Genomic DNA, 17,707 nt, shown 5'->3' with positions numbered 1-17,707 from the left:
TTACCACTTAACAACTGAAAATAATATAGAAAGGCTTTAAGTTCTAATGATTTGTGGTTCTGCTCATCCAAATAGGAATTATGGGTGTGAGAGGGTGTGAGATATGTGTGTGTAAGATTAGTATTAGTGAATTTATCACCTGCGCTATTCCCAAGGCCTGTGATGCAATGCCGATTCTACCAGCATCTAATGTCATCATAGCAATCTTGAAGCCTAAACCTGGCTGTCCCAGGATGTTCTCTTTAGGAATATTACAGTCTTCAAATATAAGTGAACAAGTTGAAGACCCTCTTATACCTAATTTATCTTCTTTCTTTCCCAACTCTAGACCTTTGATAGGCTTTGGAACTATGAAGGCTGAAATTCCTTTGTGCTTCAAGCTTTTGTCTGTAGTAGCAAATACAACAGAAGCTTTGCTTTCGTAACCATTAGTGATCCAGCATTTAGTGCCATTAAGGATCCATTTGTCGCCACCATCTTTGGCAGTAGTAGAGGCTGCACCTGCATCAGATCCGTTGCCCGGTTCTGACAGGGCAAAACAGCCAATGGTATCACCTAAAATAAACAAATTATTTTTTATTGCTAATCAAGATATGATTTTCATGATAATACTAGTGTAGTAAGGACAAAACCAAATTCAATAAACAATTTAAAAAATGGCATAATAAAAATATCTTTCTTTCTAAAATAGTAGTTTTTGAGTACATTAACTAATACTGTACGTAATTCGTAAAAGTTAAAAACGATATAGGACCAGTAAAGTCATATAAATTGTATTTGAGTTGAAGCAACATATTATTTAGTATCTAAATACTGACCGCCACAAAAAGGTGTGATATACTCTTGCTTCTGCTTGTCAGTACCCCAGCCTTGGACGGGTCCGAGGTATAGTGAGTTGTTAACAGACATGATGACGCCAGCAGACGCGCAGCCTCGGGATACCTCCTCCAGGGCGATGGCATATGCCAGGTAGTCCAACCCCGCGCCGCCGAGCTCTTCAGGGACCGCTATTGACATCAAACCCAGTTCGCCCATCTTCTTAATAGCTTCCCCAGGGTATAAATGATCACGGTCATACTTTGCCGCGTTCGGCTTCAATTCTCCTTCAGCGAAATCCCGGCAGGTTTTATATAACATCTGATATGTGTCGGGCAGAGCAGACAGCGAGGCTATACACCTCGACTGTCGCACAGCAGTCGGAGCTATAACACGAGAAATAATCAAGTTTATTATTCAATTTTACAGTAAAATACTAAAATACTTGTTGCTGCAGTTTCGAAGTTAATACAACTTACCGAATACCAGCACGGACCTAGAGATGGCACCAAACATTTTAAAAGCTTATTAAACCTAGAAGAAATGCTTTATAAACCTAAATAAAAATATAAAATAACAATAACAAATTAATAAAATCGGGTACTTTGACCCCACTTTCGTTCAGAAATTTTACGAGATAGTGAAGTCAAGAAAATTGAAAAATTAAAAGATAATTGTTTTTCATGATGTAATTATTTATTAAGTGACGGGAGGAAATTAATTAACGATAAATCAGGTTAATTATTATCACAGACATTGAAGAGTCTGCGAAAAAATATTGGGCGCGGTCGTTCAACACTTCAGTCACTTGTCAGTCACTTATCATGCAACGCCATCTACCGGATTATTGATAAATTTCAGTTGTCAATCAAACAAAAACATCTCGATAAAATACGAAGAAAAAAATAGTTTACAATGATAAAATGGAGATATTGTTGAAAATCGTACCCACAAATCCCTTACGATTAACTGCTTCTAGGATATTATTAACTCATGTGGCCCATTATACCAGGTAAGCGGAAAAAAAAACTAAAAATTGAACTTTCTTATTACGTACATAACCTAAAAGTTTGAACTTGATTTTTTAGATTAGCAGAGGTGGGGAAATTGGAATCCCCTAAAACATCGGGCAAATATGACACAGGACAGTTGATTTTGCATAAAGTGTTCGGGTATAGAGGGGTAATTCTGTTTCCTTGGCTTGCAAGAGTTTACGATCGAGACGCTAATAATAAGAAGGAATCAGTGGAGTCTCAAGGCTCTCCGGAGACTTCAGGGGATTCCTTGTCCAACGTGGGGAAGGAAGTAAAAGGCAGAACCCATACATTTTACCAGGTTCTCATAGATACAAGAGATGCTCCATACATAGTAAGTAATTTGTTTACATCTGATATTTATATCAGCATGGTTTCTTATCAGTTGTTATATTTAAGTTCTTGCGGAGTTTGGAACCCTAGTAACATACACTTTAATATTGTTTCATATTAATGATCCGAAATAATTATGAGTGAGTAAAATAATTTATTGATAAATAATTTAACTCTAGGTTAGGCAATTTATATTACATATGTAAATGTAAATTTATTTTAATATGATTGTTTTGGCTGTGCAAACAAACATCGACTTGAGACCTGAAAGGAAGAGAAAGGTAAAATGAATGGCATAATTATTTGCTTTGATTGGTGTAATGTGAAATACTAACTCAAATTACTTTAGTTCTGTAGTCTCTTGTGATGTTTCAATACACAAAAAATAGTTAGATGATCCTGTTATTAACAGTTTTGAATCATATTGGAGGAAAACATGTTTTATGGCTGATTCAAATTAAAATGCCTCATTGTTTTACCTTTCTTTAAACAACACAATATTTCATCAGTTTATGCAAATGATTCTATAGATACATGTTTGCACTCTCATTGGCTTTTCTGTGGATGGAAATTTAAGAATCTTTCTATCTAGATTCTCATAAAAAATACATTTTCAAGCATACTTTATTTAGTCAAACTTGAATTCTATTTTATAAAAAAATGCATTCTAAAAGACTTTTTTTTAAATAGCGTGCCCAGACAGAAGCCGTAACGTTTCTTGGAAACCAGGAGTCTAGTCGCAGTCTGTATGCTATCCCCGGCCTGGACTACGTAGCTCATGATGACATCATCCCTTACACGTCCGTGGAGCGAGTGCCGCTACAGCATGAATTATTTGACAAGTTTCTTATGCACAATGCTGACAAAGGTATATATTCTACTAAAGAAAAATTATAAAGTGTATGTTTTGTATTGTACTTATATGGGATAAAATGTTCTATTATTCTTAACTATTTATGCAATGGTTTTATAGGATATACTGTACCAAAGATATGTGTTACAAAGTTGATGAGAAATATTCAAATCCAAATAGACATTTTATAAAAGTAAATAATCTCATTATATTAGTATAAGAGACAATTTGTGATTGAAAAAATTGAAAAATGTTTCTTCAAATCTATAAGAATATTAGATATTCACTCCTCCAGACACCAAATTTTATACCTCTCCGTTTCTTATCCACCGAAAAGGAAAGCGACGTGAAATTGACAACTATTAATTTTAAAATGAATTAATAACCCGGGCAAATAAAATAGTTTGACGTGTGCTGTCAACTTAATTGGGTCAAGGTAAATTATGAAATTCTGATTACTAAATAAAGACAGATCTAAAACTAACGAAAAACATTTTCTTTATGAATTTTAATTAAGAAAAACGTAATAATATGTCCGATATTTTATCACGTTTTTCTATGATGTCACAGTATGCTTTTCATACAAATTCCACAGTAATTTCGTGTTTTAACGTTTAATAAAAAGTAACTGATTTGACTAGTTGGAAACTAGCCTATTCTGTCAATATAAAATTTTGGAAGGGCTTTTTAAATTTATGTCTAAAATTGACGTGTGTTCCATAAATTTTATGCCTGTCCATTACCCGTCCCTTTCGTTTTCAGTGGGTAAGAAAATGACCGGTATTACTTAAAATAAAATTAGACGGTGTGTAATCTAATCAGCACCATTATTATGTTATGAGTTGCTTATCTTATCAGACATTGACCTGTACATATCTGCACGTAACATAATAGTGTTGTATTTCCCTGTGTATGAATTAGTCCTTACTTAGCATAAGCCTAATTGGGATATAGCCCACAACTATATCCCAATTAGGGTAGGTAGAGATACATCCATTGCAAGAACTACTAATTATCTAATTTAACTATTAATTAGTTCGTAATCTTTAGATTTCTTCAAAGATACGTACATGCGCGGCGGACATCAGACTATTTTTTTATTTCAAAACTATTATATACACAGAGTAATCTATGTACCAAACCCATGTGTGTGAATACCATGTGTAAATTATTCAATTTGATTACTACATATCTTTGCACTATAACGACCTATAAGGTCCTAGTCATAAGGCCTCAAATGTCTTAAGATGTGGGATCAACATACCCCTGGTTCATTGTGCCCCTAAGACCACACCTGAAGGGGTATGTTGATCCCACACGAATATATTGTCGTAGATCCACCATTCATAGCGCAAGAGACGCTGCGCGCGTGGCAGAAGAAGAACCACCCGTGGTTGGAGCTGAGCGATGTACACCGTGAGACCACAGAGGGCGTGCGAGTCACCGTCATACCCTTCTACATGGGCAGCCGCGAGTCGCAGAACTCCGCTGTCTATTGGGTAAGGCCTTTTTACCAACATCACTCTCAGTCAGGAAGTCAGAAGAAAAAAAATCCTTTTTAATATACCTTTTCTTGTAGTAAGCTGCCATGTCGCTAGACTATTATCAGATCAGGAGAGTTAAAAAGGCCACATTGAAGCAATTCATCTAAAAAAGCAATGTTGCTTTTTGACATTTGTTAGTATTGCGCACTGACTTTTATATGCGCAAATATCGAATTGAAATATTGCTTTTTAGATTAATTTTTAACCCCTCTGTTCCGCTATTATGAGTGTTTTAGAACAATGCAGCGCCGTATCGGCTAGTCTGTAAGCACATTCGCACGTTAGTGACTTTCGATGCACACTTTTTAATTAAAATTGAATTACGTACATACACTAAACTGAAACAGGCTATCCCTAATGGAGCTCCCACACAAAACCGACTTAAAATAAAATGACTACTGGCGGGCAACTACCGAGCAGTCTGACGGAAGCTTGCTGACACTGAGCTGTCTGCTAATTACTTAGCCTATGCCTCAATGCCCTTATTTAAATGATAGTTTATTAGTCGGGCATTAGCAGAGTCATGTAAGTCGACCTTTATTCTAGTGCACTGTCATATTTATGGTCGTTTTGTTGTCAATTCCAGTGGCGCTACTGCATCCGGCTAGAGAACCTGGGCCCGCAGGCGGTGCAGCTGCGCGAGCGCCACTGGCGCATCTTCTCCCTGAGCGGCACGCTGGAGACGGTGCGCGGGCGCGGCGTGGTGGGGCAGGAGCCGGTGCTGGCGCGACACTCGCCCGCCTTCCAGTACAGCAGCCACGTGAGCCTGCAGGCGCCCAGCGGGCACATGTGGTATGTGCAGCGGCTTCTTTCGTGTGGTTTCCAGGGTCGATGATCGATCTCACCAAAGTACCACTTGTTGAGAGTGCATACAGATGAAATGATTATCGAAAGCAAATACCTTACGTGCTGTTTTTTTTATATTGAAAAAACTGACAGAAATTTAAAAAAGCAATGGAACATACTGAAATTAACAAGTATATAAAAAAAAAACTTAAGACGACCAAGGAGGCCGTCGTTAACACTACCCGGGTTGTTATTGAGCCACTAAAGCCTTAACGTGGCTCATGTAACGACTATGTACTTAGTGTGGTGGAGAGAGACTTTGCGTAGCGCTGCAGTGGGACACCTCTTCGTGCTAGATAAGACTAATAGCACGCCCTGGACACTCCGTAGAAAAATCTCGTACTTGCCGTGTGCTGCCTAATGCGTAAGTGTGAGCGAGACAGACGTAACGCACGCTCCCCCTTACTCTTTAGCTGCTTACGGCCATTTTTAAGTAAAGGGGGGGGGGGGGGCACCCGATACGAATTGGCGTTACCGTTCTATACATAGTTGTTGTTCTATCCTAGTGAGCCTTTTCATCAGCCTGAATGTACAGCTAAGACTTTCTCAAATTTTTTTTTCAATTTATTCTCCAGGGGCACATTCAGAATGGAGCGCGAGGACGGGTACACGTTCGACTGCCGCATCCCGCCGTTCTCGCTGGAGAGCAAGCCCGACGAGGGCGCCCCGGTCGCGCCCTCCGCCGCCTCGTAACGCCACACGGCTTCACCACGTCACGTTATTGTTTAACTTCACACCCCTATTTTGATGGAAACAAATGCCGAAACAAAAACGCTAGGTGAACGTTCGCGCTCATGGGTACACGGGGTTTTTATTTAGGATCCAGCTCACTCAGCGCTCCCCATTTGCCTAGTCAAGTAGTGAAAGCCATCAGAGGCAAATCTACAATAAATCACATGAAAATAGGGTCATTTCTGTTTACATTTTAATAACAATTTAATTTTATTGCCAGTCTGTCGAGCGCGTCGCGACAAATAAACCAATAGACGTGCAGTGGCTGCTAAATCTAACCTTTATCTATAGTTTTTGAATAACCAACTATTAAAAATGTTGCCATCGTTAAATAAAAACCTAACTAAAAGCACCCTGCTCAAATTCGGAACTTTGTCTTGGCGAGAGTTATTTGTTTCCAACAAAACATCGTCTAAACTTGTCAACGATACGAGACGCAAACGCCGTGAGCCGTAAGCAATACGGAACGTCTACGCAAAACTTTGGATGTGATGAATGTTTATTCTAATCCTTTAGCTTGTATTTTTGAACTAGAAAATTTTAAGTAAAGATACCTTGTTATAGCTTTATTTATTTGTTGACAATATATTAGAATTCAATGTTCATTGCATCCGTTATTCGAGTTGAAATTTCTTAGTCGTTTGTTTAATATATTGTAATAGAACCGTAATAAATTACAGTATTCTAAAGCATTTTATATTTTTTTCGCCCTTAGACATTCTATGGAAAATTAACGTACACATACATACATAATCACACGCCTATTTCCCACATCGGGACAAGCAGTCTGTGGAATTCCATTTGCTAAAATAAAACACAAAAGTAAGTCTAAAGAGACCAATTTTAATTTTATTGGTGGAAGATAATTTGGAATAGCTCTATACAACACTCAATTAAAGCTGTACAAGATTTGTACATTTAGGTAAATCAATTTTTCTAAAAATCTATATTAACAAACTTTTCAACTCCCAAAACTATCATACACCAATGTACCGAGGTGGAGGTTCCAATAAGGTTTATAATCGAATATCAATTCTCCTATTTGGCAATCATCATTATCAATACATTTTGAATTTTATTTCTTCTCATACCAGACTTCTTATTGTCTGTAAGAGCGTTATATCTATCAGAAATAATTTACAACTTTTATCGTCAAGAAAAACGAAACCTGGCGCTTTTTACCACATCGATTAGCCATCCTTCGTTGGCGAAATTTTCTCCTTATTGAATAGGGATAATTTTCAAATATGTGCAAGTTTGTTTCATCGTTTCGGTAATTATAATACTCACAAGCATGGTATAACAAAACCAGGTATGTTTATCGTATGACAAGCCGCCATTGCTAGCCCTGTGATGACGTAAGTGTCTCCACTGTGTTATCATTAAATTCGTATCTCCAACTTTCCAAGGACGTAAATTTTATTATTGAAAATTAAGTACTAACGTATTTAATTACTATTACTTGTATAAATATAATTAAAACTGTAAGTAAATCTTTTACGTTCAAAAAGTTCAAAATTTCCTTGCAAACTAAATATAAAAACAAAAAACATTGGTCGTGGGTTATTAATTTTTACGAAATGGCAACGCAGGGTGGGATGACGTCAGCTGGGCTAACCTTGAAATGTTAGCTGTCACTTTTGAGCATACCTGGTTTTCTTACACCATGGTCAAAATTAGAAAGCCATTTTTTGACCCCATATCCACCTCTATAATAATGAAGCTACGACCTATATTACACTATGCAATCATCTATATATTAAAATATCTATATCTATTAGTATCGTCGAGATGAGTCCATTCCAACAAGCAATATTATTTTATTTCATAATTGCGATATAATTTTAAAAGGCACTTTCGCTTTCTTACTGAACTTTAGTAGGCTACTACTACAGCCACATAAAACGCGCGCGATACGATAAATTAATCAATTCTATTGACTACGCGATATAAGTCAATTCTGCAATTATTTTTCCTCATATATCGCATCGCGGAGGCTATGCTACGATTGCTGGAAATGGCTAGTGTTTTCATAGCGTCTAAGGAAGCCACAAAAAAGTTAATAAAACTACTTTGCTGCTGTTATTGAATTATTCGGTGCACATGTATCGAGAATATATAATGGTGGAGATGAGTGAATTATTCATCTGTCGAGATAGTTAGACTTCTCGTATATTTTACAGATTTAACACGATTAAAATTACCATAGAGCATTTCACAAAATGTTTTTGCCGTAATTAAATATATTACAATAATATCCTATCCCATAACATTGATTACGATACGCAATAACTTTAAGATTCCCGATTGCTTACAATGGCCCCGATTCCTGCAGACACCTAATTTTACTTTAAATTATACCTGTCATTTTCTTATCCGCCGAAAAGGAAAGGGACGGATGATTGACAGCTCTTAATTTTAGGAAGAATGAGTAAATGAATGAATAACCTGGGCGAATAAAAAAGGTATCTCGCTGGTATGCAAACCGTTTGACGTGTGCTGTCAACTTAATTCTGTCGGGATATTGGCCAATAATTTAGACGGTTGTTTTAGATTTGTGCTTAAAATTGACGTGTGTTCCATAACTTTTATGCTTGTCGATTACCCGTCCCTTTCCTTTTCAGCGGATAAGAAAATGACAGATATAACTTAAAATAAAATTAGATTGTATTTACAGGAATTAGCACCAATAACTGTAAGCAAAGTTACTTTGCATCCCTTCTAGTGTACCTTTACCGTGCTAGTTGTATGATTAGAGCGGCGCACATTTCAAAGAACTCCATTGTATGGTGTCCTTGGGGCTGCGTCGGCGGGTTGATTAACGGGGGCGCCATCGGGGGCGGAGGCGCCAGGGGCGAGGTCGCGTCGTCTTCGGAGTCTTCCTTCTCTCCAGATAGAGACTTGAAGTCGAGGAGGTAGGACTTGTAGTCTACTTGGTAGAGTTGCAGAGACATCTTCACGTATTTATCCGTCATTTTGTTTAGGGTTCGCACTCTGAAAGAAAGATTGCATAAATATTTTATTTTATGTATTGTGAAGTGTTTAAAATACATTTACTATTATTTACGTTTATAACAGGATGTACGTGCTTCGGTAGGCACGTTACGCCGTTGGTCCCGGTTACTACTTACTGATGTAAGTAAGTAGTCGTTACATGAGTCATGTCAGGGGCGGCTCAATAGTAACTCTGACACTAGGGTTGATGAGGTTGGTAATCCACCTCACAACCCACACGAGGGAAGAGAAGACAGGATGTATAAAAATTGAAGTAATATGCGGGACTTACAAGGAAGAATTTTATATGGGGACAGTCAACGTGTTAAAGTACTATAAAAGAGATGTATCCCTAAGGTGAGTATTTTTAATATGATTTAAGTGCAATAAAGAGTTATTGTGTATCTCACCTGACGTGGTAGGGGTTGATGACCTTCCACTCGTAGTCGAGCGCCTTCATCGCGCGGAACACTTCCAGCATGATGTCGTTGGGCTTGCTCTGCGACCGGATGCCCAGGTGCCACTTAGCTCTGCAGGAAACACGCATAGGTCACGAGACACGAACAATAATAAATACCTAATTATAATACTTTTGAATCAACCTTCTATGCAGGATTTGGAGCGAATAGAAAACGAAGAACATAAATGTAGCGTTCAGCTGCTTATCTTGCCGGGCAAATCTTAAAAACTGTCATATGGGCGATGATGGGATGATTACCAATCACTCACCATGCTATCTATCAATCACTGACTATATTAGAACTTTTTATTAAAAGTGGGTGCAAGTTGTCTTTTGATTACTTGTCGCTCTGTCCACTCAGTTTCAAGTTTTACAGACTTTCAGCCAATCATCCACACCTATATAGGTATAGATATGACATATTCCTGTGTTCAAGTCTAGCTTTCCGTCCGCGGTTTTGTCCGGAATTAGGTTATCGCGCGAGACATGCTTTTTCATCCCCTTAAGGGCTGATTTCCGGTATAAAAACTAACCTATGTTCTTCCTTAGATCTCATACTATTTCCATATTAAACATCTACATCGGTTCAGCGTTTATGCGTGAAAAGGCAACAGACAGACAAGAGTCAGTTTTGTATTTGTAATATTAGTCTGGATTTATGAAAGTAGTAAGCATGTCGTTTACCGTATTCGTCGCTTCTGTATAAAACTGGACCTGTCAAATCTTCAGGTTAGGTAAGCGGACGCTGTAAATAAACGGGATAACGCTAGGGAGAAGCATACCGCTTGACGGGCGTGCCGCGGTGCTTGTCGGGCGCGGGCAGCGCGGGGTGCGCGGCGGGGGAGGTGTTGTCCCTCAGCGGCGCCATGCGCTCCGGGTGCCGGCTGCTCTCGCTGACGGCCGGCGGGGAGCTGCCTGCGACACACAATAGCATTCACTACCAACATCACGGTAAGGCCACCAGCTACATCCCTCATAGCCACACCAATTAGGTAGTATGTAGTATCCTAGGTCAAAGATAAATTATGAAATTCTGATTACTAAATAAAGGCAGATTTAAAACTGACGAAAACATTTTCTTTATTCTATTTAACTAAGTATGAATTTTAATCAAGAAAATCGTAATAATAATTCCGACATTTTATCACGTTTTCTATGACGTCAGTGTGCTTTTTCATACAAACATAGTAATTTCGTGTTTTGACATTTGGTAAAGAGTAACTGATTCGACTAGTTGGAAACTAGCCTATTGTTGTTTAGCGGCGAAGGTGTGCTACCGCCATAAGATGTTTGCGGGATACCGGACTGAGCACAGTACCCCGCTAGCCACAAATTGGTAGTGTGACTAGGGATTGACGATGCTACATTAGAAATTGTATATACGCATGCGCTATGCAAACTTCGTTAGCGCGGTTTAGGCTTGCATTAAATGATGTGCCATCTGTTGGTTCTGGGCGGAACTAGCTGGTCAACTAATTGGGTCCGCCACAGTAGTTACAGTACAATACAAACAAAATAAATGGTACAAAAAGCTCTTATTCTAGTTATTTCTTGAAATGAGTACCTTCATTTACCACACAGTATTTCTATCATAGATTTATAAGTATTGACTGGGCCACCAGCCACGTCCGCGTCCCAGAAGTTAGATGTCGAATAGCATGGCTAATTAACAAAGAATGTTTGATAGAGATGATTACAAACTTGCTATCTAGATGAGACAAAAAAAAAATCTTTAGTTTTACACCTTATTCTTTCAATCAATTTGTCCTTTTTAAGTTTCCGAATCAGCCTCCGTGGTCTAGTGGTTAGAGCGTTAGGCTCACAATCTGGAGGTCCGGGTTCGATTCCCGATGGGGACATTGTCGAAATCACTTTGTGAGACTGTCCTTTGTTTGGTAAGGACTTTTCAGGCTTGAATCACCTGATTGTCCGAAAAAGTAAGATGATTCCGTGCTTCGGAGGGCACGTTAAGCCGTTGGTCCCGGCTATTAGCCGTAAAAACACCTCCACCAACCCGCATTGGAGCAGCGTGGTGGAGTATGCTCCATACCCCCTCCGGTTGATTGAGGGGAGGCCTGTGCCCAGCAGTGGGACGTATATAGGCAGTTTATGTAAGTTTCCGAATCGATAGTATCAGAATAGTGTCAAAACTCACTGGCGACGTAGAAGTCCTTGATCTCGGCTTTGGCAGCCTCGTCGGCGATGCGCTTGTTGTCTATGATGAGGTGGTACGCTATGGCCAGCTGGTCGTGAGGGTCGCCGCTTAGCAATGCATTGTGAACTTCGTGTTCTTTCACGCCAAACTTGTCGCATACTTCCGATATCGCTTCTGTGTCTATTACACTGCTGTCCTGTTGAGTAGAATGGTATTTTATAACTTGTCTGAAGTATACATTCTAGGCAAAATATGTTAGAGAATAAACAAATTCGGTTGGTCCATTTTGTTCAATAGTTCAAAATGTTCTTTTCACAAATGGTCCATTATCGAATGGACTGTTTCCGCTAATTCGCGACTGGTCCAATAAGAACTAACGTTAATTTAATACCTTATTTTTGTATTGTGTTGTAGTGTTCAACACATGAGAAATTTTCATAATTTGCATTATTTAATTTTCAAATTCAATACACATTACCTGTTCAACAGGCGAGGGGAACAGATACCCTGGCAGTTCTTTCTGGAACCACTCGTGTTTCTTGACATCTTCAATGGTCGCTCGCTTCATAGGATCCACTTGTAACATCATGCAGAGCAGACTCACAACACTCTTGTTCAGGTACTCAGGTATGGGGAAAATACCAGATTTGATCTTTCTGAAGAGAGTAGGGACGTGTTCGTCGTCGAAGGGCAATGTGCCACAGAGCAGCGCGTAGAGAATGACGCCGCAAGACCACACGTCTACTTCTGGGCCGGCGTAGAGTTTTCCTGATATTACCTGATGGAAATAATATTAATATTTTTTTTTGTGTTGTATTGAATATGTTGTATTCGTAATTGAATATGTTTAGCATTAATTGACTGCCAAGCGGTGCCTCCATGGATGATCCATAATGGGGAAAATATTTTTTGACAACAATAGGGTTCCATTTTTTCTTTTTACAAAATTTTAGGTTTGCATTTCAACTTACAATATATGTATAAACATATTCTCTCAAACTGTGCGTAAATGACGCCATCCAGATAAGGGCTTAGTTCATAAGTTCAAATTAAAGGTAACTATGTAAATTAACACACATTGTTAAGGTGTAAAACAATAATATTTACCTCGGGAGCTGCATAGTTAGGTGATCCACAGGAAGTTCTGAGAAACTCTCCATCCATCATCATGTTAGACAGTCCGAAGTCAGCAATCTTCACATGCATGTTGTGGTCTAACAACAAATTCTCCGGTTTCAAGTCCCGGTGTACGATCATGTGTCGGTGGCAGTAGTCCACGCCGGAGATAATCTGCTGAAAGAATCGGCGAGCTTCGTGCTCCTGCAGTTTACCCCGCTTGACAATGTAGTCAAAGAGTTCTCCGCCTGAGACATATTCCATAATCATGAATATGTCCGTTGGAGTTGAGATCACCTGCAAGTACAAGCATGAGTATTATGTAACGCAACATGCTGTGTGGTAACAATAGCAATTGTATTGACAAAGTGTGAACTATATACATAAACTAAATCTGCTCAATAGATAATATATTTATGTATTTATAACATTAGGCATTTCCTGAGTCACATTTTCGTGACAGACATTCATACACATTGGCCAATTTAATAATAAAAATACAATTTAATTATCCTTGTAAGTAGATCAATACTGGCTTATGTTAATTGTTCTTTGCATCAGTCCTGTACATGTAACTTTTTTATTTAAATATTTATCATGGTAGTGAGCTGATAGTAACATATTCGGAAGGCACGTTAAACCGTTGGTCCCAGTTACTACTTACTGATGCAAGTTAGTATTTGTTACATGAGCCATGTTAGGGGCTTTGGTGGTTCAATAGTAACCCTGACACCAGGGTTGATAGGGTTGGTAATCCACCTCACAACCCACACATAGAAGAAAAAGTAACATATTTTTTCTAAACATAAGCAGCACTCATCAGCCTGTTAAGACACCATACAGCCAGAAGTTTAGCAATTAAATAAAGTACTTTACTGCCGTATTGTTGATAACACAGTAAACACCTCCAAGGTCAAAAATCTCAAAGGTATTGATAACATCTGATACTATAGGTGCAAGAATACATTACTAACTCATTTACCTGATACAGTTTGATGATATGGGGATGTCTGAATAACTTAAGGTTCTGAATCTCTCTTCTAATCTTGCCAACGACATCTAAAGACTTGATTTTTTGCCTGTTTAAGATCTTCACGGCAACCTTGTGTTTAGTAAGTTGGTGTTCACCGATCTTCACTTTGCCGAACGTGCCCACTCCCAGGGTGGCTCCCAGGGTGTAGTGGCCGATCTTTACGATCGGGTGAGCCCCGCTACTGCTTGGTTTTTCCGACATCTTAATGAAGATAAACTTACGGTCGTACAACCGCTTCAAATCACAATCCTAACTTTGTTGAGAATTGTCTATTTGCTCACCAATTACATGTTAATGCGAATTTTAAGAGAATTAACTAAACAAGAACCAAAATAGCAATTTTTCACAAATAATAAGGCTACGCACTATGAGAATAGAAACACGAGATAAACGAACGTCAGAATTTTCCAAAACTATCAAAACAAATGTCATTCATAAACATTTTTTTTTTTTTTTTGGTTTGGTTTTCCCCGAAGGGTAAGGCAAAGGGAACTATGCCCATACAGCCATGTCTGACGTATTTTTTTTCTTGATGATTAATGAAATGATGAAAGGTGATGATGATGAAACCTAAGCCCCCACCCTCGGAGTAGACTCCTACTCCGAACCCCAAACGAATTAACTCAAAAGTCCGCATAAACTTTTGAGTTATGAAGCGGCTTCCTGACACGAAGCGAAAATAGGCAGATACACTTTGTTTATTGAATACTCCAATATAATAACACTCGCGAATGTCTTCCGACTAACTTAATGCGATCATTAACCACAAAACACCACTTCGTATTAATTATTTAGATCATTCAATGAAGAAAGCAACTGTCCCGTTCCCGCCTCCCGCCAAAAAGCCTCATTCATAAACATAAGGCTGCGTTCATCATACTCACTCCGTTTACAAGTAACAACCTAATAACGTTATAACAAGTTATTTATTTTAAAATGGCAACCCTTTTCTATATAGTTTGGGTTTATGGTTGCGCGCGCCCCGCCCCTCTCTACATTCCCCTTCGCCCTTCCCCACCCCGCTTGTCTTTTTCAAGGAGTCTTGTATGGAGAAAAATATCAATATTTACAGATTTTTATGTGTTTTTCAGTGAATTTGTGTAAATTTGTGTTTTACCACGATGGATAAATGTGGGATATGTTTAAAACCAGCCGTTGTAAGTATCTGCGTTGTTTTATTGCGCTTTCTCTGGCGTTTTTCCGATTATATTTTTTTGTTTTCTTTACGAGAATGTTATAAAAATAACGCCTTCAGAGCGGCTGTGAGCCTTTATTGATTTATATTATGGTTTTATAGGTTTCCCTGGACTGGTCTACATTCTATTGTGCTAAGTGCTGTGCAGTAAAACGAAAAAAAAACTTTCCTTTGCATTCGAAACCTGCCCGCGTATTTTTTTTACTCCGCTCTCAGTTGTTCGGGCTGTTTTTTTTACGTCTGGCTCGAGCGGCGTAAAAAACTTGGGTTTATTTTTTTGTCCACGAATAGCTCAAGAGTATACCTATGTATGTATAGTTGAGATTTATTGATATTTCAATATCACTGCAGTGCACTGTACCCAGGCTCTAGTTAATGTTGTGTTGTTGTCATACATTGCAGCAACTTTTTGAAACTGGGAAGGAAGGAGTGTATGCTTGCTTCAAATGCCAGCCACTGGTGCCCGAGGTGACCATTGGGGAGAATGGAGAGCAACCAGGACAGGTACTGGAGGACCAGACCGAAAAGGATGAAGACGTAAGAAATAGATTTTCAGTCTAAAACTGTAAAGTAAGTTTAATAAAACATCACAAAAAAATTAAAATATCTACAATACTTTATTGCCCTTTTATAAGTAGACTAAAAAGTTTGCTACAACAAGAATGCTGGCCTTTTTAAATAATTGACATTCCAGAACATAGTAAACAAAATCTATTATTATTATTTTTTCAATTTAATCTTTGTCAAGGCTTGAGCCACTTGATGGCCATCACTTTACAAAAGATCAATACTATAGCTACATCTAATTTTAATACATATCATATCATATACCTTAGGTAACAGTTCCCATCAACACATTTGACTGGAAAATAAGTAGTAATAAATAAGTCCCAATGTTTTTAAATCTTATTTTTGTAAAACATACATATTTTCTTTTGAATCATCAAAAATATGTATGGTTGTAATACTCGTATGGCTACAGGAGTCATCAGGCAACTTGTACTGTGGCATATGCCAGAAGTCTTTCCAGAAGAGCGGGCAGCTGCAGAACCATCTCCGCAATCACCGTGCTGAGCGACGCTTCATATGCACCTACTGCAACAAGGGTAACATTTATTGTTTTTAATCTATTCTAACTGAAAGCCCAGTGAAGCATGGGTATGTTCAGCTTGGGCTGGATGTACTTCTGACTACCCTAATTGGGGTATAGCTGTGAGTTTATGCTATCTTATGTTTGTAATACCCTGAAAAAGTGTGTGTTTTCTTATGGTACTTAATTGACTTTTGCCATTTTCTTTAGTAATATCAGTCTATCTTATTCTTAGTCTATGTTTTTCTGCATTGATTGTTTTGTAGACCAAACCAGATTAGATTACATCCAATTATAAAAAAAAATACTATAGGGTAGGGTATGGGTTATTGTCTAGAAAAAACTAAAAAAAAATGTTTTATGAGAAACCAAAGATATAAATTATTAAAACTATTTTACATTTATTCTGATTTGTTCCCAAAGTTGCTGCACACAACATTAACTATTCAAGAAATCTACCTAAAGTATTCCCACAGCTTTTATTTCATATCATTTTCGTTATTATCAGACTAATCCACTGCAAGCCAAGATGTTTCTCATCCACTTATCTGCCCTTCAAATCTTCAGTGGCGATTTGGACAACGATTGTCTGACGAAACAAGAATTGACTCAATTACCTCTTTTGCGATTAAACACGACACCTTTTATCCACCATTATCTTTTAGGGTTTTCTAGCATAATATGACAAAAAGCTACAGATATCATGTTGGTCTAACAGAAAGCTCGGTGAGGTGTGGGTACTTAGTTCTTGCGAGGGATATACCTCTGACTACCGTAATAGGCTAGTTTCCAACAAGTCAAATCAGTTACTTTTTACTAAAAATCAAAACACGAAATTATTATGGAATTTAGTGTGTCAGGATTAGTGTTGGGTTCTTACCCGGAAAATTCCCGCGTTTTGGGAATTTTCCCAATTCTGAGGGAAAAAACCCGAAAAATTCCCATTTCAAGGGAAAATATTTTTTATCGCGTATATTTGTATTAAAAGTAAGGATTTCCAACAAAGACCATTTAAATATAATGTATGCCTACTTATGCCCAATTTATCTTCTGTCGTAGTGTCGTATGAACTCTTAAAAAACATAAAGGAGATCATCGGATTTCGGCCCAGAAGTCAAATTGCCGGCCAAAAAATAATTTTGTTATATTCCGTTAGATCTTATCCATATGAGGATTTATTACTATGGCACCAAAGCTGTAGGGTCAATATCTTCGGTTTTATTCGATTTTAAAAAACTGTATTTTTCATACATTTTTGGTGAAAATGTGAAGTGCCGGCCATGAAACAATATTTGTATATCCCGTTAGAACTTATCCATTTGACCATTTATTATTAGGGCACCAAACGTCTATCACCATTATTTTGACTTTTGTTGGACTTTACGTTATAGTTTCTGTGTGAAAAGTGCCGGTCAGCAAAAAACACAAGTCAAAGCTATCGAAAAGATACCTGTAAACATTATTCACTATGACAAAAACGTGTATGACCATTAATTAGTTTGGCTT

At 38.1% G+C, this 17,707-nt stretch overlaps 4 protein-coding genes across 8 annotated transcripts in view; 2 read left to right on the top strand and 2 right to left on the bottom strand.

The window, feature by feature from the left end:
- The window catches only part of LOC126376154 (short-chain specific acyl-CoA dehydrogenase, mitochondrial), a 30,953-nt gene that overhangs the window by 1,690 nt on the left and 11,556 nt on the right, over window positions 1-17,707 (bottom strand). Inside the window, exons 2-4 of one of the 2 annotated variants that reach the window (XM_050023350.1) lie at window positions 1,296-1,372; window positions 819-1,202; window positions 140-555 (exon numbers count right to left, since the gene is read on the bottom strand). In XM_050023350.1, coding sequence (XP_049879307.1) covers window positions 140-555; window positions 819-1,202; window positions 1,296-1,332 — 837 coding nt within the window. In that variant the 5' untranslated portion in view covers window positions 1,333-1,372. Of the gene's footprint in view, window positions 1-139; window positions 556-818; window positions 1,203-1,295; window positions 1,454-17,707 lie in introns of those variants that run through there. The other variant, XM_050023349.1, reaches the window with a different exon arrangement.
- LOC126376157 (zinc finger protein OZF-like) overlaps window positions 1-17,707 on the top strand; it is a 164,518-nt gene that overhangs the window by 137,527 nt on the left and 9,284 nt on the right. Inside the window, exons 2-4 of one of the 3 annotated variants that reach the window (XM_050023355.1) lie at window positions 14,957-15,073; window positions 15,514-15,648; window positions 16,094-16,217. In XM_050023355.1, the coding sequence (XP_049879312.1) occupies window positions 15,038-15,073; window positions 15,514-15,648; window positions 16,094-16,217 (295 nt within the window). In that variant the 5' untranslated portion in view covers window positions 14,957-15,037. Of the gene's footprint in view, window positions 1-14,923; window positions 15,074-15,513; window positions 15,649-16,093; window positions 16,218-17,707 lie in introns of those variants that run through there. The other 2 variants (XM_050023357.1, XM_050023356.1) reach the window with 2 other exon arrangements.
- On the top strand, window positions 1,639-6,847 carry LOC126376158 (polymerase delta-interacting protein 2). 2 transcript variants are annotated; one of them, XM_050023360.1, is made up of 6 exons: window positions 1,639-1,828; window positions 1,905-2,184; window positions 2,874-3,051; window positions 4,387-4,535; window positions 5,167-5,372; window positions 6,002-6,847. In XM_050023360.1, exons 1-6 carry the CDS (start codon window positions 1,740-1,742, stop codon window positions 6,117-6,119), a joined length of 1,020 nt encoding a protein of 339 aa, XP_049879317.1. In that variant the 5' UTR covers window positions 1,639-1,739; the 3' UTR covers window positions 6,120-6,847. The 2 variants fall into 2 exon arrangements, with proteins under 2 accessions (XP_049879317.1, XP_049879316.1); XM_050023359.1 differs by having other exon boundaries at window positions 1,642-1,828; window positions 4,372-4,535.
- LOC126376153 (5'-AMP-activated protein kinase catalytic subunit alpha-2) lies at window positions 6,982-14,342 on the bottom strand. Its single transcript, XM_050023348.1, has 7 exons — window positions 13,866-14,342; window positions 12,875-13,180; window positions 12,246-12,545; window positions 11,768-11,963; window positions 10,395-10,527; window positions 9,563-9,682; window positions 6,982-9,152 (listed from the first exon to the last, which is right to left on the bottom strand). The coding sequence occupies exons 1-7, from the start codon at window positions 14,115-14,117 to the stop codon at window positions 8,891-8,893; spliced, it is 1,569 nt and encodes a 522-aa protein (XP_049879305.1). The 5' UTR covers window positions 14,118-14,342; the 3' UTR covers window positions 6,982-8,890.

Source organism: Pectinophora gossypiella, chromosome 20 (genome assembly GCF_024362695.1).
Source record: "Pectinophora gossypiella chromosome 20, ilPecGoss1.1, whole genome shotgun sequence".
Classification (NCBI taxonomy): Eukaryota; Metazoa; Arthropoda; class Insecta; order Lepidoptera; family Gelechiidae; genus Pectinophora; species Pectinophora gossypiella.
The sequence above is the reverse complement of the archived record's forward strand: the minus strand, read 5'-3'. Positions and strand labels throughout refer to the sequence as shown.